Consider the following 26973-nt stretch of genomic DNA (forward strand, 5'->3'; position numbering starts at 1 on the left):
TTTTATAGACAAAGAACATTTGTTGAAACCAGAAAGTATCCAGTTCCTTGGTGACACACCGCCATGGGCAGTTTGGCCAATTTATTTTGGATTTTATTACACACAGAGTACAATAGAAATGTGAAAAGTTGAACTACAGCATCTCTTGTACACTGAGCAACACTTTTGGAAATCTAAACCGAAAACTGACATTCAGCACAAATGAAACTCACTGGTGCACATGCTTCCCCATGAACACAATAAGTTTGAGTGTGGGATGATGTTATGCAGACTGCAGTCAGTGTGACATTTCAAACATGGGCAAGACTGAAAATATCACAGTAAGTTCTTGTGTCTCACACTCATCTATAACCTCCTCCATTCACCTAACACCACTTCCTCTTCACCACATCAACAACATATACGTGCTGACTTTTTTTTTCTTGCTTTAATTGATTTTGTATTTTTCACCCATGTTTGCAGTGCTAATTGTCCTGCTGTTCTTATGCGTCTGAATGAAATGAACTGTGGGGCTAGCTAGAGTGATTCTAAAGTGTAAGCATATACATGCATACCGTGAAGTTTTACACAGTTTTAGATGTTTTTGTTTAGATGTTATGATCTTTATTCTATTTTAAAGAGTGTTCTATGGAAAAACTTACGAGTCAGATTACATATAGTCTTATACCCTAAACAAGAGTGAAAATTAAAATCATGATTAGATTTGGAGACTTCTGCTTGGCTTGTTTTTGTAAGGACCTTTTGACTTTTAAACCAGATGAGAATGATTTATATCAGGAGTGGACAAACATTTTTACATTTTGGGTTGCTTTTCACTATATTTTAAGGGATAGTTCACCCAAAACCCAGTTCACCCCCTGACTACCAAATAGTATGGGGAATAAATACTATCAATGGGGCCCATCAACTGTTTGGTTACCAACATTCTTCAAAATATCATCTTTTGTGTTCAGCAGAAGAAATAAATGCGTTTTATCCGCAATGCGCAGTCCAGTTGGAGCATTTGGCTACCAAACAGCTCATAACTAAAGACAAAGGACGACGAGGAATGATTACTGCAAGAGGAATTCAACATAGACAGACTGAGACCTCAGCACGTCCTATTTAATGAAAGTCATGTTACATGATTTTATTGATTTGCACGTTAAGTTTGGGCTTTTGAAGAGGAGCGAAAGCACACCACTAGACAGGGACAGAATGGGGCAAAATAATAGTTTTATCTCGATTATCACAGTTTCATAATCGCTGGAAGCCAATATCGAAAACGAAACTCAATTTCGATTAATCGCACAGCCTTACAAGCCATAGTGGGTTTATGTGCAGGTTCCATCTGTCTATCCATGTAAACATGACACAATGTATAACATTTTATATTTGTAGGGTTAAATATACATCAGCTCTGTCTTTTACTCTTTTTACTTCTATCTTGACCCCCTGTTGCAAAACACTAAAATCAGACACAAGGTTTTTAGTTTTTTTTCTCTCTCTCCAGGGATCTAAAATCTCTGAAACATTAACCAGTGTTGTTAGAAAAGCTACTGTTTAATTTAGAGACCTTCATGTTTTTAATGGCTGAGGCTCTGCAGTAAAACCTTTTTAAAATTTCTCGCTGTGCTAAGGCACCTTTTTAGAGCAAGATTTCACTTTCAATATTTCCGCATGAGTTTTTCTCAAGAGAAGAATTCAGCAGCCGGAGCCCTGTCACATGTCTGTGGAGGGAGAGGGCTGTCTTTTTTTTAAAAACTCCCCAAAAATCTCGTTTTACAGAGCTTACTGCATCATAGCAAAGGTTTTTCAAAAATCTGCAAGGTAATTTGGAATAAGATCAACTAAATATAGGCTTATGTCAGCATGCCAAAAAGAGGAAGAGCCTTTAAAACCCTACTTCAGCATTTACATTCAGGGTTGCATTAAAATCGATGCTGATGGACCAAATAGAGGAAGACACTAAAAGCTGATTTATTGCTGACTAACTCCTTGATCTGTTCTTGCTTTCTTTCAGATGGTACCATGGAATGCTGGACAGAACCATTGCAGAAGAGCGATTGCGTCAGGCTCGGACACCGGGCAGCTACCTCATCAGGGAAAGTGACCGCCGGCCTGGCTCCTTCGTGCTGTCCTTTCTCAGCTTGACCAATGTGGTCAATCACTTCAGGTGAGCAGTGCTGACTGGATCATACCGTTTCACTAATGCGAACAAACCCCATTACATTTCACAAAATGTTATGTCCCCTCAAGCAGACAGTTGTTGTACAATAGTCTTTGTTAACTATTAAACGTCAATAATAACCCTTAGACTTGGATTGATGGTGGCACTGAAGCCATATTTAGACCAGAATATTACAGAGACTTAGCGGTGACCTGGGCCAGTAAAGCAACTTACCAGAACACCCTAGCTACCACATTATTACAATTTTATATATTTTTAAATGTTATGGCAAAGCTGAATTTTCAACATCCCTTTCTCCAGTCTTCAGTGTCACATGATCCTTCAGAAATGTTTTTGTGGTCCAGAAACATTTCTTATATTGGTATCAATGTTGAAAACAATTGCACTGCTTAATATTTATGGAGAAACTTTGATACAATTTTTCAGGATTATTTGATGAATAGAAAAAAAGTGTTTATTTGAAAAAATTAATCTTTTGTAACATTATAGATCTATTTACTGTACTTTTTATCAATTTAATACATCCTTGCTGAATAAAAGTGTTATTTTCTTTACACAAAAGATGACCCCAAACTTTGGAAGAGTAGTATACATTTAATCATTTGTCAATGTCAAATTGACATTGATACATATTTAACAACATAAAAAAGAGATTATATTATTCTCTAAAATGCATTAAAAGCTAAGAAAAACAAATGAGTTATTAGTTTAGATTAAAAATGAGAAAGTTTTTGAGCAGTTACACACAGTGGAAGGCTATTATTCCACAGTTTAGGGGCAATAACAGAAATGCCCAATCCCCTCTCAATTTTAGTCTTGCCCTAAGAACGGTCAACAGCCTATGATCAAAAGATCTGAGGCATCTCGTGGGTTGTATATGGACAAAAGGCTTGACAGATAAGTGCCAGTCCATAAAAAAATTAAAACAAATAAAATAATCTTAAAATCAGTTCTATAACAGACAGGAAGCCAATGAAGGGTCATTCAAACCAGGGTAATGTAATCACACTTGTGTACACCCAACAGATGTCTCGCCGCAGCATTTTGCAACATTTTGAAGTCGAGAAATAGACTGTTGATTTATACTCAGTATCGGTATCGGCTCCGATACTGCCATTTTTTGCTGGATCGGGTATCGGTCAGACGAGGCCGATCCAAATCCGATATTGTGCGTACAGGCCTACTATATATAAAATAATTTATCTTTTTGGTTTTTGTTATCTTGTTTTTCATGAATGTATTTTACAACAATACAAAGAGCAATGTGTAACGTTTTACCAGATTTAGTGTTACGCTTATTGTCTCTTAATTGTTTCCCACTAAATGTTTTTTTCACTAAATGGTCAGATTTTATACAATTATTGTGCACTCGTGATTTTTCAAGACTAAATTTTACTGCTGAATTATCCACTAATCTAGTTTATAATAGCATTTTTGTCATAGATTATGATCATATATATTTTTTTTATTTGTTGTTTTTCTTTATAATGAAGTTGTCTGCATTAGATTGTGTTTAAAACACAAAAGAGTGATTATCAGTTCAACACACAGAGTTATCGAAATTCTACTTGATAAAAAAAAAAACTGCGCTGCCTGGTATCGGATCTGTATCGGTCGATACTCAGAATTTTTTCTGAAAAAAAAATGGTATCGGTGCATCCCTAGTTTATACCTACATAAAGAGAATTGCAGTTGGTGCCGTTGCTAAGCAATCATGGGCAGCGTTCTCCATGAAGGCAATGGATAAATGGATTTCTAGCCCTTGCATGAGCTCTGCTACTAGACATATTTATGGAGATAAGAAAAAACCCTGCTCTGTACAGCTATCATCAGATGTTCGTCCATTTTGGCTAAGCTTTCAACGTTGTTACGGAAAGGGTGAAGCCGGTTCTTGTCACATGACCTGCAGTGGGCTTGTGGCATTCTGAAAAGTTTAGTTTTTTTTCATAAAGAAACGAGCAATAAACAAACAAACAAACAAAAGTCTTGTAGTAATAAATTGATCTTATTTTCCGTGACAAATGCTCATTCGTCTACACAACTGCAAGTGCTTTTGTGCTCCGGTTGAATGTATTTGGAATGACTCGTCAGAAGTAAATACTTTATTCCAGTAAATGTCAGTCTACCGGTAATTCAGTCAGGCATTATCACTTTAATGAAGTAAGGCAAAACACTTTTCTTTTGTGTGTGTGTGTGTGTTCAGGATCATTGCGATGTGTGGAGATTACTACATCGGTGGACGGCGCTTCTCGTCCCTGTCAGACCTCATTGGTTACTACAGCTATGTGTCTTGCCTTCTTAAAGGTGAAAAACTGTCGTCTCCAGTGGCTCCCCCAGAGGTACGCTCAGGACTTCTGACTTTCGAATGACGACAAGTTTTTTCTCACTTATTTGTTGCTATATCTAAGGTTGTAGATCCAGAAGCAGGATTGCCTTTTGTTAATCTTTCAGTGCTGATCATCGTAGCAGTAATATGTGCCATTGTCCTTGTGGTGTTACTATAATCTCTTATTCTCCTTCCAGCCAGTAGAGGACAGGCGAAGAGTGAGGGCCATACTTCCATACACCAAAGTGCCAGAAACTGATGAGATCAGGTATAAAAGCCTTCTTAAAGCCATCCTATCTCATATTTCACAATCTAACTGTGTCCTGCCTGTTTGGGGGAATGGACTTTAAACCCATTTCAATGTTTGAAACAAAGGCTGCATGATTAATCATATTTTAATGGCAATCATGATTTCTGCGTCTGATTAATATTGGTATTGGATATTGGACCAAAAAGAAAACATGCATTTTTAGTTCATACGTTTAGTACTGGTTCGCGTATTATTCACAATGTCAGTTTTAAGACTGAACCTAAAGATACAAAACAAAAATGACAAAGAAAATGCTTTCGACAGAACTTACACCATACATCCAAACCAATACTGTGCACTGGGCTAAATGTGCTCATTGATTTTGCATGCATATGATGGTATTTTTACCAGCTGAAAACACACAAAGAGCATACATAAACGAAGATCTGCTGCAAGGAAACACTTGTAACTGTAAACTGTCAATGGGGCACCTATGATGAGGAAAACCTGGCATTCTTGAGCATTCTGTCCTCTTTAGGGTCAGATCATCACATCCTATTTTTGGTTCTCTAAGATGCCTTTGGTCCGAATAATTCTGATCAAATGTAAAAACAAATTTCTCAAATGATAAAAATCATGATTAATTCAGTTCTTCAGTAATACCACTCCATTCATTTCGCCATCCAACTATTTGAGCCTGTGTAGTATGAATACAATTCAGACATACTGCATCCACCATGTGATCTTCAATGTCAGCCTTGTCTCTGTTTCCCACCATTTATGCATAAGATTAATTACCTGTAGCCTTATTATGCAATATTAAAGTGTCCGTCAGACTTCAGAATGTTGGGTGGATTCTCATTTCACATGCTAAGCAGGCATATTCGGATGCGGGGCAGTTCTTGGTGCCTCTAGTAATGAGCTGCTGATAGAAATCACTTGTTAAATAAGAGAGACATCCAACATGTGCAGTGCTGGGCTACTCCAGGACCAGGATTGAGATGGTTCACCTGAGCAGTTGGTTTACATAATCTTCCTCTGTGGTGTTCAGTGGCACTTACAGGAAGCTACAAAAAGTAACTGTGCAGGAAAGCAATTTAGATTGCTAGAAAAGCTGGAAAATCCTGTATAACAGACTAATTCCCACCCTAAATTTAAGACCCTTTTTAAATAACGTTTGGAGCATTTTAAGCCACCAGCAATTTAAAAACATCAAAAAGTATTACTTCCCACAGGGACCCTCCAGTAACTTCGTTCTCTGAGAAACGGATGTTTTCTGCCAGTCACATGTATAGTTACTTTCACATTCAAAATGCTGATTTTCAAAAAGATTATCTGAAAGGATCGAATAACTTTTTATATCTTTATAATATATTTTTTTAAACATTATTTATTGACAATTACTTTGTCATTTCACGCCATTGTTTACTTTTGTACTTTATTGTGTGTCTCAAGTTTTCTCAAAGGAGACATGTTTATCGTTCACAATGGACTGGAGGATGGGTGGATGTGGGTGACCAATGTTCGGACAGAAGAACAGGGCCTTATCGTGGATGATCTTGTGGAGGAGGTGGTAAGTGTCCCTGAGCTTTTGTCCTGTAAATACTCCTCACAAAGATTTAAGTGATAATTTGCACATTAAATAATTGATTTATTTGAATATATTCACAGGGACGAGAAGAGGATCCGCATGAGGGAAAAATGTAAGTACATATAGTATAAAACAAGATATCTGTTGCACTTTTAATAGCCCTCCAAACATGGGCACTATTAAAACATCTACTATTATGAAATATTTTATATTATTATTCTTTATTTCTTCATTTTTTTGATACATGGTTCATTTTGAATGGCTGTCAATGGAGAAACATGATTTTTGCGCTCATAATGGTGCATTTACGACGTGTATCAGCAAAGGTTAATATAATCCTATCCAAATTGACCAGACTAAATTGCTCCGAATCATGAAGCGATTATCTTCTCTGCTGCCATCTTTGTTTAGCTTCACATGTGTATCTCTTCTGCACAGTTTGTTTTAGTTAGTTCAGCGTGACATGGCAGAAGAAACATCTGTCAGATTCAGAGAGCAATGCTACACTCCTGAGTATGAAAGAGCCTGAGGCTGTGGATCTGATCAGAGCTGATCCCTTGTGCTGTGACCGTGTTAGACTGCCCTGACTCAGACCTGACTCACAGGGCCTGAGGTGCTGCCCTCTCTGCCCTGCTTACTTGTCTCATTTCCTGCTTTCCTTTGTTTTTCCTTTTTCTATCTTCATAGCTGGTACCACAGGAAGATCAGCAAACAAGAGGCGTACAACCTGCTAATGACAGGTACATGAGCGTGACATCAAATGCTGACTATTACATGTTTGTGTAATGAGCATTTTATAAAATAAAAAAACCTGACAGGTGATTTCAGGTGAAGTCCTCAATGCATTTCATTAGCATTATGCGTTATTCAATGAATAGTTCCTTCCAAAATGAAAATTTCGTATTATTTTTTCACTCATTAGTGTCAGTTAAAATTGGATATGCAATTTTTCATGCTTGTGTCCCTTATATTTACATTTAGATTACCTTTGCATCATCGAATACCCACTTAAAGTTAACAGTTAAAACCTATTAACTGTCATCCCCTTTTGAACATAGATGTTGGAAATGCACTATTCAGACTTAACTGGTTGTAATTCATGAATGCTTTAAAATACAGACCTAAGATCAGGTTTTATTTTATAAAGAAGACACTCAACAGATTAAAGCACTTCAGAAAGCTAAAGATGTTTAAGTTTACTGTAAAGAAAATATATTGTACTTTTTTTTTTTTTTTTTTTTTACAAAATAGTTTGGACTCTAAAATTGTTAGAGATTTTGTGATATTTTGTTTAGGCATTGTAATATATAATTATGTTGTTAGTACCGTTACTAAATTTACGGTAGTATGTTAATAGAGATGTTAATAAAGTTAAGTGAATATCAAATTTTCATACTGAATGGTTAGTTATCATACATTAGTCTTTTATCTCTTATTAGCCAAAATAATTATTGGCCTATCAGTTTATTTACTGATAGATTTGTTGGAGGAACAGACTAAATGGTGACATAACTTCAACTTTTGGCCTAACTATTCCTTTAAATCATGAAATTGTGCTTGTGTTTAGGACTTTTGATTTATGAATGCATTAAATGCATCATAAAAAACAAAGGCATTATATGCATCATTTGTTATATTTGGCCGGACTCACATGCATTATTTAGATAGATTACAAACATTTCATATTTGCAAACCTAAAAGGGGCAAATTCATCAAAGATTATTTATTATGTTAGAGTAGTACAGAAGCTGTTATTATTTCATATCTGCCATTTAAATCTACTCAAAAGATTTAACTCTGTTTTTCTACTGTCCAGTTGGCCAGGTCTGCAGCTTTCTGGTCAGGCCGTCAGACAACACACCAGGCGACTACTCCCTCTTCTTTCGTACCAATGAAAACATCCAAAGGTTCAAGATTAGCCCCACTCCCAACAACCAGTACATGATGGGAGGGCGGTACTATAACAGGTAGGACTGCAGGCAAAGGCTTTAAAGTGCTTTGACACTGCTTAATACTTTTTTCGAAAATGGCCCCTCGTAACATATATATATATATACACACACACACACACACACTGCAGTTCAAAAGTTTGGGGTCAGCAATATTTATTTATGTTTTTAAAAGAAGTCTCTTATGCTCACCATGTCTACATTGATTTGATTAAATATTGTTTTATATTGTATAAATATTGTTCAATATTATGTAAATTTAAAATAACTGTTTTCTATTTGAATATATTTTAAATTATAATTTATTCATGTAATGCAAAGCTGAGTTTTCAGAATCACTACTCCAGTCTTCAGTGTCACATGATCCTTCAGAAGTTATTTGAATATGCTAATTTGATGCTCAAAAACATTCATAATTATTATTATCAATGTTGATAACCGTTGTGGACAATTTTTCCACGATTCTTTGACGAATAGCAAGTTCTATTTCATTTTCCCCAATATATTTTATTATAAATGTATTAACTATAGCTTTTAATCAATTGAATGCATCCTTGCTGAATAAAAATATTGATAACTTTTATTTATGTATATATATATATATATATATATATATATATATATATATATATATATATATATATAGTAATTATTATATTATCAATGAAATTAATGATTTGGTTGCAAGATGGTTCCACATTTATTATTATTACAATTCTAATACAAACTAACACCTCACTTAAGCGTTTGATTATTACATACAAAGTTGAATAATTTGTGCATACACATAATACAATATTAATATACCGGCAAACATAATTTCTGTTAACACTCCAAATAAACTAAACAGATTTCAGTCATATGCTCCAAAATTCCGATTTTTGCTGCCTGTCTGAAAGCATCTTATATATTAAACCCTGTCCCATTGTGCCTCAGAGCTGATTTAATTAAAATGTAATACTTTTTAATTGTGCGCACTGTAATGAAAAATCACACAGCTTTACATCCATTCATCTCTAATTGAATAATGCTCTTCCTGGCAGTGTTGACGATATTATCGAACGTTACCGAAAAGAGCAGATCGTGGAGGGCTACACTCTGAAAGATCCTGTCTCAGTCCAGGTAAATGAAAGGTCATTCCAATAAGCCCAGATATCGCTGAAGATCATCTCAATAACAACCATAATACTGTGTCTATTTTGCCGTTTAGCAAAAAGAACAAGTCCTCTCAGACGTGGTCGACGGCAGAGAAATCTATAACACTATTCGACGGAAAACAAAAGATGCTTTCTACAAAAACATTGTCAAGAAAGGATATCTTCTCTTCAACAAAGGTACCACAGGCTACTTTTTTTTATGCAGCCAACTGCCTCCATTGACTTTTTACTGATTATCAACATATAAGGCTGATTGACACTCAGTACATTTGTATTCAGTGCTCAATCTTTCTCAGCGGGTTGATCAAGAGAGGATGTGGGTAATTTGTAGCACATAAGCCCCATCTGAGTGTGGTTTTGTCAAACCTTGACAGTCTTTGATCACCTGAGAAACGCTCAGCAAGGCTCTTCACAGACCGCTCAGGATGAGCTACGCAGAACAAAAAGCAAAGCGTTTACCTGAACGCATAGAGCTGTCCAGTTCAGTGACAGTGGCTTTGCTTAATAAGAGATTTGGCACTCTGTGGGGTTTTCTCACTGAACAAAGGGTATGAATCTGAATTCGTTCTGGCACCTTGTCTGGTTGGTATTCCACTGTTGTTTGTATTTGATATTCAGGGGGTTTAATGTGTACTGAAATCATTTTATCTCAGATCCTGGTTGTATTATACAGGCTCAAATTAAAGTGTTACTCTTGAAGACATAAATAAATTAGTTTAATGTATTTGCTCAGGCATTGTAGTAAATATACATTATATGTACCTCAGTGTTCTGCATTTTAAAATGAATTTCACACAGTTCTGATTAGGGCTGAGTTGACAGTATAATTTTATAAATTTGAATCAATATTCATTTTGATACACCAATATAAATTCTTAAATCCCAAGATCAATGTTTGAGTCTATGCTGTCGATGCGTAAACAAAAAAATAATAATTTGCAGTCCTCTTGCCATCCGATAATACATAATATTATGCTTTTTTTGGATCTTACAATCATGATGTAAAGCAGAGTTCTCAAACCGGTTCCACGGAGGGCCTAGTGTATGGAGGTTTTTGGTCTTTCCCTTCAATTAGTGCCCAATTAAGACCTAGACTACCAGGTGAGGGGAGATCTTAACCAATTAGTGACCTACTCAATCAGTTTGGTTCAAGGTAAAAGAGAAAACCTGCATACACTAGGCCCTCCGTGGAACCGGTTTGAGACAACTGATGTAAAGCATCCCTCCTTCTCCATCTTAAAGGACAAGTTCGGTATTTTACACTTAAAGCCCTATTTACAGATCGTATCTGATGAAATAGAACGGTTAAGTTTAAAATTTGGACACATGTTCCAGTCCCGAGAATTTTGGGTTTATTTCGCTTCCCCCCCCACCCCCACACAATGGTTGTCTATGGCCACTGGAAGATTCCTTCCTAAAACACATTAAACTTTCGTTTACAAAGACGTGAAACTCACCGAGTGGTCAGGGGTGTTCACTGATACGGGCCCAAAAAAAAACGCTGAAAAAGATGCATTCCAACAGGTTTTATCGTAGTGTTTGTCCAACTCCATTGATTGTATTGAATGTGCTGTGTGAGGTACGTTATTCCTCCGCCGCTTCTTCTTCTGCTTCTTCTGTGTATTAAATGAAATGCCAGCGGTTTGCTTGCAATCGGCAAAGGTGCATTATCGCCACCAACTGGTGTCTATTATTCAAGCTCTCAACGGAAGAATCTGGGTGTGACGCGTTTGGCAAAATAGGTCCACAAACGCTAAATAAAACTAAAATTCTCGGGACAGGAGCATGTGTCCAAATTTTAATCTTAACCGTTCTATTTCATCAGATACGATCTGTAAACAGGGCTTTAAGTGTAAAATACCGAACTTGTCCTTTAAGCCTACATTTATCTTTCTATACATTTCTCAAAGCGGGAAGAATCTAAATGCTCAATCTAAATTTAAAGGTGCTATAAGCGATCTCGTGCGTTTTTTTAGGCCAAACCATTTTTTTTCACATACCGCAAACATCTCCTCACTATCCGCTAGCTGCCTGTCCCACTGAACACACTGTAAAAAAACGCGGTCTCTGCAGAGAGCCCAAGCTCCACAAACAGCAGCAAAAACAAACTGAGCAATAAACAGAGCGACCCGCACCACGAAACATAACAAACTGTTCCAGCCAATAACCGACAAGAATGATGTGGGGTGGGGTTTGGGGGGTTATTGCGTGGATGAGGAGGAGGGAGGGTCTAGCTAGCCTCCGTTTTGTTTGATAATAATTCCGAGATCGATTGGAGCACCTTTAAGAGTACATTTTTAATAATGGACAGCAAGCCAAATCTGTTTACTATGCCATTATGATTACACAATCATCTAGCGGACTAGTGAAAGTGCTTTAGAGTGCATGTGAACTGATCATCTCTTCCTCTTAACTACTAGTTATAGCATGAAATAAACATCTTACAACTTACTGAAATGTATCATGTTTCATGTAATCGCTCAATCAATGTTTTGACGTAAAATCACGTAACGTTGTATTTACCTCTGGAAATCCATTCATATCTCATTAGTCAACTAGAAAGAAAATAACTTTAGAGAGCAGCATATGTAAGCAATAACTAATTCGCGTCGTGCCTAACAACGCCCTTTGGTCGTGACTTATTCACGATACAGCACAGCCTCTCGTACCTTATTGCTTTTATAAAACGGTTACCACACAATACAACTATTAAAGCCGAAAAATATGTATCTATTCAACTTTCATGAAGTAAAATCACTAAAAGCCTTCCTTCCGCTGGAAAAAATAGTCCCTGACCGTAAACGGCAACAGAAGTTACATATATTATTTTGCCAATAGATGGCGGCAAAGACTGTCTTTATGAGTGAGTCAGTCAGTAGAGAAGACTTTTACATTGAAAGGACTCAAACGTGTGATCACGGAGAAGGAAGACGCAAGTGACAGATGACTATGGGCACGGGAAAACCCCTTAACTGTTAAAAGGACAAGATATCGCAGCGGACATTCAAACTGATTTTTTAAATTGTGAATATATAGGACTGACCTGAACAAAAATGCTGTATCTACTGTAAATGCAGGTACACACTCGCTTACTAGATCTCTGTGTTTAAGTTGCTAAGAGTGGTTGCTAGGGGTGTTGTGTAGTGATACATAGAACAGAAATACAGCTATTGACCAATCAGAATCAACAATTGAAACTAACCGTTTTATAATGCTAAATATGTCTTCATTTAGTGTATGTTTGAATAAATCTGTTGTGAAATCAAGTTATGACAGCCGCTGCTTAAATGTTAATTATACCATTAAAGAGTTGATGCAGTTTAAATGTTTCAAAAAAATCAAAAAAATACTAGGGGTGTGACTGTTAGTATATAACCGTGAGACCGACGGTTATAGTTAAACACCGTCATTAGAACTCTATAACCGCCAAAACTGTGTTATTAAAATATTTTTTACAAACATAAAAAAACAAAAAAAATTGAATTTTTTAGTTAGGATCATAATATGCGCAATACATCGGGAGACATGGTTTTTACCACTTAATGAAGTTTTGTTTTGTAAATCGTCAGAAATTATTTTTACCACTTCATATAAGTTTTGCTTTGTAAGCCTTTCCTTAAAGCGAATTTCGTTTTGTACAAATTGTACCTTAATTTTAATAAATGTTTCATCAACCAATTGCATGTATTTAATAATATAGCAGGCAATATAATAACCGTGACATTGAGGCGCCGGCGCGCCGCGTTCACTTGCATTGCGTTGTGAACTAGAGCGCATCTCATCGTAAATGAATGAAACTATGCCTATGCCTCATGCATTAGCATTAAATATCTTTGCTACATCCTTTCTAGACGGGTGCGGCTTTGAGAAATCTTGGAGATCTCCCTAATAAACGGAGGTCTGAAATCTCTGCCCCTTTACCGATCAGAGCGCGCGCTGACACGGAGTTAACCCGCTATCTCCAAGAAGAACCAATTGACTCTACGGCTAATCCACTAGCATGGTGGGGAGACACACGCTATCCGCTCTTAGCAAAATTGGCACGTAAATAGCCTACATGTGTATTTGTGCTACAAGCACAGCATCAGAGCGAGTGTTTAGCCTCGCGGGTAACATAGCTACCCCTGTCAGATCGTCACTAAAACCGAGTAAAGTGAACATGTTGGTGTTCCTGTCACGGAACTTTGAAGTCGAAAAAGATTAGGAATTTAAAATGTCATTGCACTTTTTTTGTTTCCTGTATTTAGTTAGTTTAATTAAGGTATTATCACAACAATCGTTGTTCGACTTTTTTTTTCTTTGATAAAGGTATGTAGATTTTATCATTTGTAATTTAGGCCTACTCATTCATTTTTATGCAGCTCTTATATAATTTAAGCAGCCTACGTTTTTAAAAGGATTTTTTTAGTGTATGTGATTTATTTAAAACAAAGCATGTTCATTGCTTCTTTTTTTTTTTTAAGGATTTAAAAAAAAAAACGACGGTTATGTTACGAACCGTCACATTTGACTCACATCATAACCGTCATCACCAATTCTGAAACCGGCACACCCCTAAAAAATACTACTTCAGTTAATGGAGACTTTTTTTCCTCAAGAAAAATGTAAATGTATTGTAACTGATATCCAAATGAATAGATATCAAAATGAGAATTGAATCAAGCTTGTGAATCGAATCATGAAACCTGTGTCAATACCCCCCTAATTTTGATGCATTTTCTTGTTGGCATTCAGCTGTTGTTCGTATTTAGCATTCAGCTAGTTGGATGTGTACTAAAATATTTTATTATACAGGCTCCCTGTGCAAAAATTGATATGCTTGTCTCTTAAAAATGTATGACATAAATAAATCAGGTGTTCTCCCATAGTTTGGTTCCCTTGATCTGAAATTTGTATACCCTTCATGAAGGTAATGTTATTCTAAAGCATCTTGCTCACCTTTTCACTTGTACTTCCACAGGTAAGGGCAAGCGCTGGAAGCACTTATACTTCATCCTGGAGGGCAACGACGCTCAGCTTATTTATTTTGAGAGTGAGAAGCGAGCCACCAAACCCAAAGGACTAATCGATCTGAGTGTGTGCTCTGTGTACGGGGTCCACGACAGTCTGTTTGGCAGGTATGTGAGTGTAATGCAACTCAAGCCACTGGTGTCCTTAATTCTGATCATTATTTGCTTGCAGATGATTCTTGGTTTGATGTGTTGTATGTAATTCAATTCAATTTGGGGCCGGTGTGCCATTTGCAGATGGACGTTACACGTTTTCTGTTGATGTTATTTATTTGTCCAGGCCAAACTGTTTCCAGATTGTGATTCAGCACTTTAGCGAGGAGCAGTACATTTTCTACTTTGCTGGAGAGACACCTGAGCAGGCACAGGTACACATCACTTCTACATATATATATATATATATTAGGGGTGTGCAAAGCAGCCGATATTTGTATCTGTATTTGTATTTGTTGAGGGGGGGAAAGTATTTGTATTTGTATTCGAGTAAAATTCAAAATAGGCGTAAACAAAAAAAATTTTGCGTTACACTTCTAATTTACGTTATAGTGTAAGTATTCTTTAATTATATCCATTATAATAATTATGGATATGCAATATTGGTTGATGTTTTTCCATAAATCCAGCAATGAAACAAGGAATGTAATTGAAAAGAAAATAACATAACAGCCATTAGCCTACCTCATCCATGGTTAAACCAACAACTAATAAAATACCATTGTGAACATTATGAAGTCTACAGCCTACATCTTGCTGTTTGCAAAAGACAGAGTAACTTTAAACGTACCATATAACTCCCACACGTGCATACAATTCGACACAACTACACAAGCATTTTTAACCGAACGTTAACGTTACTCTGTCAACAGCCTATTGTCAAAATTACCGCGCTAAACAGAGCTACGTAAACAGAGCGAACATGAGAGCACCCGACTGCAGACGTCAATAATGCCGCGTAATGGAATAATCTCCCTATCAAACTCCGCTTCCCGAAAGTTATAAACTGCCTAAGGAACCCAGTTAAGGTACAAAAATCTCTTCAACAAAAATAGTGATGCAGTTAAGTGTTTTCGCTCAGCCGAGCACTTTCTGTTGCTGTGTGGAGCAGCCTGTGTCCGTCACTCACTCACTCATCCGGGCGTGCACTGTGGTCTCATGAGGAAACGCAGCTTTTTGATATAAAGATTTTTTTGTTCCCGAATACAAATATTTTTTTAAAGTATTTGTTCGAAATAAGTATTTGTAAAAAACACGTTACTTGTGGCTTTCCGAATACCGTATTCGGGTTCGGCTCCACCCCTAATATATATACTACTATTCAAAAGTTTGGGGTTGGGAAGCTTTTTTTAATGTAAATGTATCTTATGCTCACTAAGGATGCATTTATTTGACCAAAACTACAATAAAAAGTTTATCGAGACAAATAAAGTGTTTTTAATGTACATGTATCTTGTGCTCACTAAGGCTGCATTTATTTGATCAAAACTACAATAAAAATGGTTTATCAAAACAAACTTTGAAGTTTTAATATTTGAAGTATTAAAAGCTTTGGTTTTCAAAGGTTTTCAGTTTGAAATAGTTTGAAGTTTAAAATAGTTTTACAGCTTAAAGTTTGATGGTTTAGAAAGCGATAGATAGATAGATAGATAGATAGATAGATAGATAGATAGATAGATAGATAGATAGATAGATAGATAGATAGATAGATAGATAGATAGATAGATAGATAGATAGATAGATAGATAGATAGATAGATTGGAAGAATAATAATAAGTTTGAATAGGATTTCAGTAAGTTGACTTTCTCAAACCAACTTAATGAATATTGTAAATATTATTACAATTTAAAATAACTGTTTGCTATTTGAATATATTTTAAAATGTAGTTTATTCCTGTGATGTCAAACCTGAATCTTCAGCATCATTACTCCAGTCTTCAGTGTCACATGATCCTTCAGAAATCATTCTAATGTGCTGATTTGCTGCTCAAGAAACATTTCTTATTTTTGTCAATGTTGAAAACTTAATATTTTTGTAGAAACAGTGATCTTTTTTTCCATCAGTCCTTGATGAATGGAAAGTTCAGAAGAACAGCATTCATTTGAAATAAATGGGGGTTTTTTTGTAACAAAATAAGTCTTTACAGTCACTTTTGATCAATTGAATGCATCCTTGCTTGATAATCTTATTGCTGCATCTTATAATTAAATATATTAAAAACATTTTTTATTTACTCTGTCCACATAAAATGAATCTATAACCAAAATGTTATGTCCTTCATTCACAGGACTGGCTGAAATGCCTACAGACGTTCTGCAATAATCTTAGGAAACCCTTACAGACCACATTCAACAAGCGTTTGCGTCAGGTAAGAGAGAGAAGGCAATGTGTGTGAAATCTCACCGTTTTCAGGAAACAGTGGCTGTCGTTCCTTTAATCATGAGGTCAGGTGTTCAGATGGCTCTGAATGTGCTGTCAGAAGGGGCCACAGCTGAACCGTCTGGATGCCGGTGAGCAGGGGGATGAAAACCCCTTCCAGAGCACCTGATCCCAGTCAAGCCATTTGGGCTAAATCTAAAAAGAACATCGTCATCTTCATTACCACAGGCATATTTTTGGACAGAGTCTGACATCTCATCACTTATTCATTGCGGAGCATGGGAAAATCTAACGTTTGCGTGTCATTCTCTCACCTTAGGTTAGCAGTTTAGTCCTGTATGTGGAAGAAGCCCACAAACTTCCCATCAAACACTTCACCAACCCGTACTGCAACATCTCTCTGAACAGTGTGCAGGTGGCGAGGACTCACCCTAGAGAGGGACAGAACCCTGTGTTCACTGAAGAGTTCATCTTTGAGTGAGTTCATTGTGACTCTCGGCTCATTTAGAGGTTTTAAAAGTGTTGCTCGATTAAGATTCTGATGTCCATTCCTTCTCTCTTGCAGTGACCTGTCAAGTGACATCAACAGATTCGAAATAAGCTTAAGCAACAAGACCAAGAAGAGCAAAGAAAGTGACATCTGTGAGTATCATTATCTGTTCTTTCCCATACAATTATAGTGATGATTTATTTTTGATAATACCTCACAGTTGGTCCAAAATGAACACTCTGCAAGTATCAAGTGTGGATAAAAATATGATTGGTTAGACAAATGAAATGAGCTGAATGATATAAGACTGATTGTCTGACTGAAGCAAAGATAAAAGGCTACAGTGTCTATATGTAGTATGAGACCGTCAAAAATAAAATGTACTTGTTAGTCGTGTTTAAAATTAGGCAGCAAGACATTTATGGACCATGAGCTGTCAGAGGAATATTCCGGAAGCTCTGTCGACAGCATTTATGGCATAATGTCAGTTACCACAGTTATTTTTGTTAAAGCACTAATAATTAAATGTAAGTGTATTATTTAAGCTGTACAGTTAGATAAACGTTTTGTTATGCGTTATTGACATAATTCCTGTTAGTGGACTTTCTGGTATCCTTATATATATATATATATATATATATACAGTAACGTTACATTAACGTTCAAAAGTTTGGGATCTCTTATGCTCACAAAGGCTGCATTTATTTAATCAAAAATACAGTAAAAACAGTAATATTGTAAAATGTTATTACAATATAAAATAGCTGTTTTAAACTGTAATTTATTCCTAAAGATGTATTTTCAGTATCATTACTTCAGTCTTCAGTGTCACATGATCCTTCAGAAATCATTCTACGGTAATATGCTGATTTGGTGCTCAAGAAACATGTTGAAAACAGCTGTGCTAATATTTTTGTGATTATTTGATTAATAGAAAGTTCAAAATAAACCAATTTATTTGAAATAGAAATCTGAAATAGATATGCATCCTTGCTGAATAGAAATATTAATTTCTTTAAAATAAAAGAAGACTTTTCAGCGGTAGTGTATTGAATCTAATTGTGATGTTTATTGTCTGGTGCTGGCAATATTAATTGTAACCTTCATTTTTTTTCATTTTTTTTTTCAGTTATTATCAGATATTATCTGTGGTAATTGTCTGCATGTTACCAATAGATGCTCCATACATAGAACTTAGTTTTTGCTGAACCTGCAACATTCCTTTAATCCCTTCGTTCTTTTTTCCTTGCACAAGTGCGCCCTCTGCTGGCACTTTGTAGAGGAAAGCACGACCACTGCTCTTCTCTAATTTGTTTCTCTTCTGTATGTTTTCAGTGTTCATGCGTTGCCAGCTGAGCAAGCTGCAGAGGGGCCAGATGATCGATGAGTGGTTTCCTCTGAGCTCCTATGTGCCGCTGAAGGGAATCGAACCAGGCTCACTCCGCGTAAGAGTGCGATTCTCCATGGAGAAGATCATGCCTGAGGAAGAGTACAGTGAATTCAAAGAAGTGAGTGTGCACATGGTCATTTTTTACACACAGATGGGGATGTGGCCTTGTAGTTAACCATACAGGGGTGCGTTTCCGTAAAACGATGCAACCCGCTGCTTAACTCCCATAGGACGATGCATCGTTGAAGAAATCAACTAGCTAGTCACGACTGTTTCCCGAACCATATTGTCGCAAAGTGTTCGTTCAACCACGTTGGTTAATGATGCGTCACGCACGTAGTGGTAATAACTTATTTTAATTACGGTAATCTGTTTGTCATCAGATTAATGCTAGATGTTTTGCTATAAATTATGGACATTGCGTCTGAGGACTATTTCCTATTATTTTCTCATAAATGTTCATATTCCAAATAAAAGATACAGACTATCACTGTACTGGATATCAGCTTGCTTATTTTGCTCAAGATAGGAATTTATTAAGTCCACATGTCATGAAAACTAGAAACTATGCTTCTAACCGCAGGTCGAGAGCTGTCGTTCCAACCACACAACTTTGCGATGTAGTTTGTGAATGTTTGTTAGAACGATGTTTTCGGGAAACCCCAGCTCGTTGAACTATGCTGACAACGACGGAACTTGCGAACATATAGTTTGCGAACGATGCCTTCGGGAAACGCACGCCATGCTGGCAACAAAAAGAATTAACACAATTTAACATAAAAAAAATAATAATAATACTTTGCTAGATTCCCAAGTAACAGGGAACATTCTCAGAACTTTGGCCACCATTCTAAAGTTATAAACAAACATTCTTCCAATAACTTTAATAAGATGTTTGTTGTTACCTGGTCTTTACTAATGTTCACAAAATGTTAGTATTATTTATACATTATTCAAAAATGTTTTAGTTGGATCTTCGTTCAGAATGTTTCTAAAAACATTCAAAAGTAAAATTCCCATAATGTTTGCAAAAATATGAAATGGAATGTTACCTTTTATATTCGCTTAACCAATAAAAAAAAAACATATATTTTTTTTTTTACTGGCTGTTTTGAACATTCAGAAATAATGTTGTCAGGGCTTATCGTGAATGTTAGAAAAACTTTCTTAGAACATAGTTTTTGAACAAAGCATCTTTTGCTGACATGCTCCCACTGTCCGTCCCCAGCTCATCCTGCAGAAAGACTATCATGTGATCTATGCGTTGGCTCACGTCTGTGGGCAGGACCGCTCCCTGCTGGCCAGCATCCTGCTCCGGATCTTACGACACGAGCGAGCTGAAGCTCCCTTACTGAGGACGTTGAATGACAAAGAAATTAATATGGAGGGTAGGGCTCTCTCTTTGTATTATTCAAAGTTCAGTATTCAACCGCAAACAGATGTCACAGCTGCATCGAGGCTGGGCAGCTTCCCTCAGGCTTGTTCATCATGTTTTAGCTATAGAACAGAGCTTCACTTTTGCTTGTGCATTTTACACAGTTCTTCTTTTCAAGCGATGAACAATTGTTCATTTAAACTGAGCAATCGAACACGGTCTTGAAAATGTGCAGTGTGTCCTGAGAAGAGCTCTCACTATACAACTGTTGGTAGTATCGACTCAATTTGGTTTGTGGATGAATTTACAAACTCAACCATGGTGAAAGTTTCCCTTATGAATATTAGATTGTGACTTGAGCTGCAGGAAGGTTATGAAGCAACAACAGCAGCATGACCTAGTTAATATTTATAAGCTAAGACTCTGTAGTAGCATTCTTAAAATGTCAATTTAATTAATCCATCTTGACATCTCTAATTCTCAGTGGATTGGACAGTGTGGTATGGATGTGAAATGAACTATTAACCATTTAAATTAATTGCTGAGACTTAAATCGCAGAATGAACATAGATGAATCCAAATACCAAGTTCACATATCACACTTAAGTTAATTAAAAGGTATAGCTCTATTAGCTCACCCAAAAAAGAACATTTTGTCATAATTTACACACCCTTAAGTTGTTCCAAACCTGTTTGAATTTTCTTCTTCTGTTCAACACAAATGAATATATTTAGAAGAATATGGGAATATGGAAGTCAATGGGGCCCATCAACTGTTTGGTTACTGACATTCTTCAAAATATCATATTTTGTGTTCAACAGAAGAAAGAAATTCATCTTTAAATCTCTTTAAATTTACACTACGGTTCAGAAGTTTGGGGTCAATAATTATTATTGTTTTATTTTTTTAAGTACCGGTAATAGTTTTACTTTGCAAAGATGCATTAAGTTGATCAATGATGACAGTAAATACATTTTCGAAACAACATAAATGAAAATATATATTAAAATAGAAAACATTTATTTTACATTTAACTTCCCTAGTCTTTCCCTAAGGCTGCATTCATTTGATAAAAAATACAGCCAAAACAAAACATATTATTACAAAGCCATTTACTAAATCTTACCAGCCGCAAACTTTTTAACATTAGTGTAATTATAACAATAATTATAATTGAGTATTATCTTATTACATTTTCCTCTGAATTGTAAAATATTGAAACTGTTTAGTATAAATTAAATGATTCATATAAATATGAATAATAGCAATGTATAGAAAAGGATGCAGTATTTCAGACATTACTTTTTTAATCTGCCGATCCCTAAAATAGTAGCTTTTTTTGTTTTGGCGTTGCAGATGAAGCCACGACGCTGTTCCGTGCCACTACTCTGGCCAGTACTTTGATGGAACAGTACATGAAGGCCACCGCCACACCTTTCGTCCACCACGCACTCAAAGACTCCATACTGAAGATCATGGAGAGCAAGCAGTCCTGTGAGGTAATGGAACTAAACAGAACATTCAGCAGGGGGGGGGGGGGTCTCTCACTGTTAACATCAAACTCCATTGTGCCACAGATCTGTTAACGTTCTGTTCCCGCCGTCCTGATGTTTTGTGTTGTTTAGTATGTCTGAGCCAAATGCGACAACATGAGGTTCTCTCCAAAGCTCCTGCCTTGAGCAAATTGGCTTTTGTCAGGTTTCTGTTGGATAGTGAATAAACTGAACTAACAGTCAGAATCCTTTTCCCTCATGTGGAGTGTTTTCTGGTCTCCCTCTGTAGCTGAACCCATCTAAACTGGAGAAGAATGAGGATGTTAATCTGAATCTAGCTCATTTACTCAACATCCTGTCGGAGCTGGTGGAGAAGATATTTATGGCTGCTGAGATCTTGCCCCCGTAAGCATGATAGCACACCACCATATAGTGTCCTATCAGCATTACTGCCTTGTTATCTATACTGATTATCCATATACTGCCTTGGTATTGCTAGTTTCAGTACAACACTGTGTGTGTATATATACTGTAGGGATGGAAAAATATATCTACATCTTCAACCGTTAGCGAACAATACTGGTGAAACTCGAAAAATTAGAATATCGTGCAAAAGTTCATTTATTTCAGTAATTCAGCTTAAAAGGTGAAACGAATATTATATAGACTCATTACATGCAAAGTGAGATATTTCAAGCCTTTGTGTTCTAATTTTGATGATTATGGCTTGCAGCTATGAAAACCTTTTCACAATATTCTAATTTTGAATTTGGGGTTTTCATAAACTGTAAGCCATAATCATCAAAATTATAACAAATAAAGGCTTGAAATATCTCACTTTGCATGTAATGAGTCTATATAATATATTAGTTTCACCTTTTAAGTTGAATTACTGGAAATAACTTTTGCACGATACTCAATTTTTTTGAGTTTCACCTGTATAGGGGTGTAACGGTACACAGTACTTCGGTTTTGGGGTCACGGTTCGATACGAGTTCGGTACAACAGGAAAAAGCAACAAATCCCCAATGCTAGGTTTATTTTTATTTATTTTGAACAGACAGTAGTGCCAATGACAGTTTTTCCACCTAGTGGCATTTAGTCCCCCTGAGGTAATGTGTACAGTACAGCCTCCTTTAGTGTATTAAGCACCAAGCAGTAAACCTAAGCACTCTTGCTTAGGTCATATTTGTGTTGTTGGGCTAATAAAAAACAAAAGTTATTTGGTCACAATCAGCAATAAAACTGAAAAGCCTCTCGTGTTACAAAATAAATAGAATAATGAAAAGTAAAACTTGTGCTGAGATTAGTTGTTTCACTCTTGTAGTCTTTTTTTATTTGAAACTCCGCATATAGGCAAGCTCTTGCGTGTCATCTGAACTCTTGTTTTGGGTTGATGCGTAGATCGTCCCTTCTTCTGCTTTTTTTCCTGTTGTGGCGGTTAGCAAACAGCGTTGCATTACCTTGAGAATATTTAAATATAATATTTAAATATGTAAATATTACAAAGATTTTAACTTTAAGAGCATTATTTCTTGAACAGAAATTTCGTTATACAGTACATGCCCGGAAAGGTGTGGAAGTCAAATTTTTTTTTTTATGTTTTGAAAAGTTTTAGTCTGCATTTATTTGATAAAAAATACAGTAAAAAACAGTTATATTGTAAAATATTATTGCAATTTGAAATTTGCTGGCAACATTTAACTGCAAAAAAAAAAAATCCTAGCAAAACTGTCCATAAAAAATGTAACGCTTTTTGTAATACAATTCATCTACCGGTACACATATATATTTTTAGACAGACTAGTGAAACTTCAGCCATAACATGGAAATAACTATTAGCTAAAATAACTATAACATCCATATTGGCCAAAGTTTTTTATATCAGTGCATCCCTACTATATTATCATCCTGTCCATGTAGTGCTACATAGATATGTTTTACATTAATTTTTTACGGTACTGTGCTGTTTTTGCAGTCTTAGTATTCTTAGTTTGTCTGTTTCCTCCCTGTCCAAGGACCCTGAGGTACATTTATGGCTGTCTTCAGAAGTCTGTGCAGCAGAAATGGCCTACCAACACTACAATGAGGACCCGAGTCGTGAGGTAGCAAGTTGTTAAGCTACATTTGCGCATGTTTACAGAGGAACATCTTGCAAAGTGCCAAAATGTGTTTGTCTCTGTCCCCCAGTGGTTTCGTCTTCCTGAGGCTCATCTGCCCTGCCATTCTCAACCCCAGAATGTTCAACATCATCGCTGGTGAGTGCACAGCTTGCATCACAAGATCCATTTTCCAGCTGCAACACATTTAGGTCAAGTACCCACTCAGATATTTTATTCTGCACCTGTTAGAGCTTCAGTCCGATAGAAGAGCACTTAACGGTCCAAATGTGTAAACGCATAAACATGTCAAAGTGACAGTCGACAGGCTATTACATATTTTTATATGAAAGTGTACTTTGGCACATCAAAACATTTATTTGTTAACAGGGTTTTAAAATTCTTCCTAATAATTTTTTTATGATTTGTGATGTATTTTTCAAATTTAATTGTAATGCAGTTTAAATGCAATGTACTGCACTGTACATACTGTTGCCTAAAATATGACAAGGCAAAAATAATACTGCAATATATTGCTTTTCAAAGATATATTCAAAGATGAAGGCGAATAACAATCTAGAAATAATATAGTTGGTTTAGTTGACTTCTAAAAATAACCTATTGAGCATATTAATTATAAGCCTCATCTATTTCAGGACAGGAAGTGTAGGATTAATGTCTCATGCCCTTATGGGAGCTCAAGGCTGCCACCTACAGGCTGAATTTAAGCAACGTCACATGATCTGCAGCTGTTCTGTTGTGCTGAATATCACTGTTGTTTGGAAGTGTTCACATGAATAAATTTTTATAAATTTTTTTAAAATTTGGTTCAGACGTTGCTGTTCAAAAGTTAAAAAATGTTTTGCTTTTGAAAGACGTATTGTATTAAAGACTATATATATTTCCAAATAAATGCTGTTATTTGGAACTTTTTATTCATCCATTCTTGAGCAGAAAATCATATCAGAATGATTTCTGAAGGATCATGTGACACTGAAGACTAGAGTAATGATGCTGAAAATTCAGCTTTGACATCACAGGAATAAACTACACTTTAAAATATAGAAAAAAATATTATATTTTTCTTACCGGTACTATCTTTTTCAAATATGATTATATTCATACTATATAGAACATATTATAGTTGTGAAGTTCAAATTCAGATGTAGTTCCTAGTCAGACAGTATGTGATTTGGGATGCAGCGCACGTCTTTTTTTGTCAAAAAACGGACTATAGTGTAAACATTGTTAATACTGCAAGTTTAGTATGATAATATTAACGATGATGAAAATGTGTCTTGTTTTTGCAGACCCTCCATCCTCCACAGCAGGTCGAACGCTCACCCTGGTAGCAAAGTCTGTGCAGAACTTGGCCAACCTGGTGGAATTTGGCGCTAAGGTGTTTTGATTTTCACGCTGTGTTAGAAAATGAGTTACCCTGAAAAGGCGTCAAAGAGTCTGTGAATGCTAATGTTACAGCAGTGGCATACCATCGTTTGTTGTGATGTGTTTGTGTTGCAGGAGCCCTACATGGAGGGGGTGAATCCTTTCATCAAGAACAACAAACAAAGGATGATCATGTTTCTGGATGAGCTGGGGGTAAACTGCCCTGTATCCATTTTTAAAGCAGCATGGGTTGCTTGCGGCTCTGTTTATGAGCTCTGTGTGAAGTAGCTTTCCTATAACATTCTCTCTTGTGTTGTTTCTCCAGAATGTTCCTGATCTCCCGGAATCTACCGAGCACTTTAGGACTGATTTGTCCCGTGACCTTGCTGCCCTGCATGAGATCTGTGCTACTCATTCTGATGAACTCCGCACCCTCAGCAACGAGAGAGGAGCACAGCAGGTATGGGTCTCTCATCATACATGACAGTAAGAAATATATAAGACATAATGTGCAGTCAGCCGGGGCCCTGACATGAATGTATAGACTGATTTTTTGTTATCATGCTTATTACACAACTACTTGTCAAATAGTAGGTGAAATTATGTTATTTCATGAGATGAAAGAGGCTTTTTGGAGAAACATGAAACTAGGAAAATATATAGTTTAGCAGTCATTATATAAACATGAACCACAGAATGTCTTGATTGGCCAATCAGAATCAAGTATTCCAAAGAGCCTTGTGATGATACTGTACATTCAATGTACAAAATCAGCATAATATTCAGTCCGCACAACTTCTTGGTCTAACATATATTTTTTAATAAATATATTATATATTGTTGGGCACTATTTTTAACATTTGACCAAAATCAAGCTCAAATGGTCTTATGAGTTTTTTGATTAGCGAATTTCAAAGTTGTGTCCGTCATTAGAAGCAATAAGTGCATCGCATTGTTTTCGACAACTTACAGGTTTTAAAGTTTAATTTATGTGGTTATTCTGTTTTTTTCTGTCATTTGGCCAACATCTCATGATATTAAAGATGAAGTGCTACGCACAGGCTGTTTAAGGCAATATTGGCTTTGACTCGACAACATATGCTAGACTAAGACACTCTTCTCCGCTCCTCAAATACATATAACAGTAGCCTGCAAATATAGTGTTTTTTGAGTAAAGAAAATGCTTATTTTTTTTACTCCCAAGAACCAGTTCTTTATTCACCCTGCCATTGCAAACAAGCAGAGATGGTCCAAACTGCGTGTGGCACTTTATTCATGATTGAGGCGGTTATGAGTTTTTGCAGACAGTTTGTGGATCTAATGGAGTTACAAGGTTTTGTCACAAGCTCTTTTAAGTGACTGCAATCACTGGAGGGTTTTCTGAACCTGCTTTCTCAGAAATCTGGTTGCAGGCGTTGATTGCTTTATTTTTCTGCCCTGTCCAGGTAGTGTAATCACTGTTCCTTTAACTTTGAACTTGCGAACTAACTTCCAACGGTGTTTCTATGAATATTTAGTGCCCTCGCTATCTTGTTGTATCCTGTTCCTTGTTTGTGAAGGCCGATGATATCTTCTCTTAACTTGTTGTACCATTCTTTTGACTTATTTCTAACATGCAGTCAAACATGACATGAAATATCTGAACTGGCTAGGTTTATTGAACGTGTTCTAGCTCAAGCACACCTGGTGCAACTGATGAAGCCCTTGACTAGTTGCATCAGGTGTGCTTGAGACAACACCTGTTTTGCAGATGTGTGTTATTGAGAGGGATTTTATTCAGGGGGTTGAATCATTTTGAGACTGCAGAAGTTTGATTGGTTCATTGCAAACAGCTAAAACTAAGTAAATTTTAGCCAGTAAACCTGATTTGCAATGGGGGTTGAATAATTTAATAAACTTCACGAGTTTATAG

At 36.3% G+C, this 26973-nt stretch overlaps 1 protein-coding gene across 1 annotated transcript in view; it reads left to right on the forward strand.

The window, feature by feature from the left end:
• Positions 1–26973, forward strand: part of rasa1a (RAS p21 protein activator (GTPase activating protein) 1a) — a 46300-nt gene that overhangs the window by 17469 nt on the left and 1858 nt on the right. Inside the window, exons 2-24 of the mRNA XM_079608512.1 lie at positions 2003–2155; positions 4374–4509; positions 4694–4764; positions 6202–6319; positions 6418–6449; positions 7025–7077; positions 8154–8304; positions 9330–9408; positions 9497–9620; positions 14404–14560; positions 14733–14820; positions 16736–16816; positions 17147–17304; positions 17393–17469; positions 18653–18825; positions 19936–20095; positions 21440–21582; positions 21866–21981; positions 23595–23681; positions 23767–23834; positions 24986–25074; positions 25197–25274; positions 25387–25521. Of these exons, the coding sequence (XP_079464638.1) occupies positions 2003–2155; positions 4374–4509; positions 4694–4764; positions 6202–6319; positions 6418–6449; positions 7025–7077; positions 8154–8304; positions 9330–9408; positions 9497–9620; positions 14404–14560; positions 14733–14820; positions 16736–16816; positions 17147–17304; positions 17393–17469; positions 18653–18825; positions 19936–20095; positions 21440–21582; positions 21866–21981; positions 23595–23681; positions 23767–23834; positions 24986–25074; positions 25197–25274; positions 25387–25521 (2527 nt within the window). The remainder of the gene's footprint in view (positions 1–2002; positions 2156–4373; positions 4510–4693; positions 4765–6201; positions 6320–6417; positions 6450–7024; positions 7078–8153; positions 8305–9329; positions 9409–9496; positions 9621–14403; positions 14561–14732; positions 14821–16735; positions 16817–17146; positions 17305–17392; positions 17470–18652; positions 18826–19935; positions 20096–21439; positions 21583–21865; positions 21982–23594; positions 23682–23766; positions 23835–24985; positions 25075–25196; positions 25275–25386; positions 25522–26973) is intronic.

This window comes from Phoxinus phoxinus (genome assembly GCF_949152265.1).
Source record: "Phoxinus phoxinus genome assembly, chromosome: 3".
NCBI classification, from domain to species: Eukaryota; Metazoa; Chordata; class Actinopteri; order Cypriniformes; family Leuciscidae; genus Phoxinus; species Phoxinus phoxinus.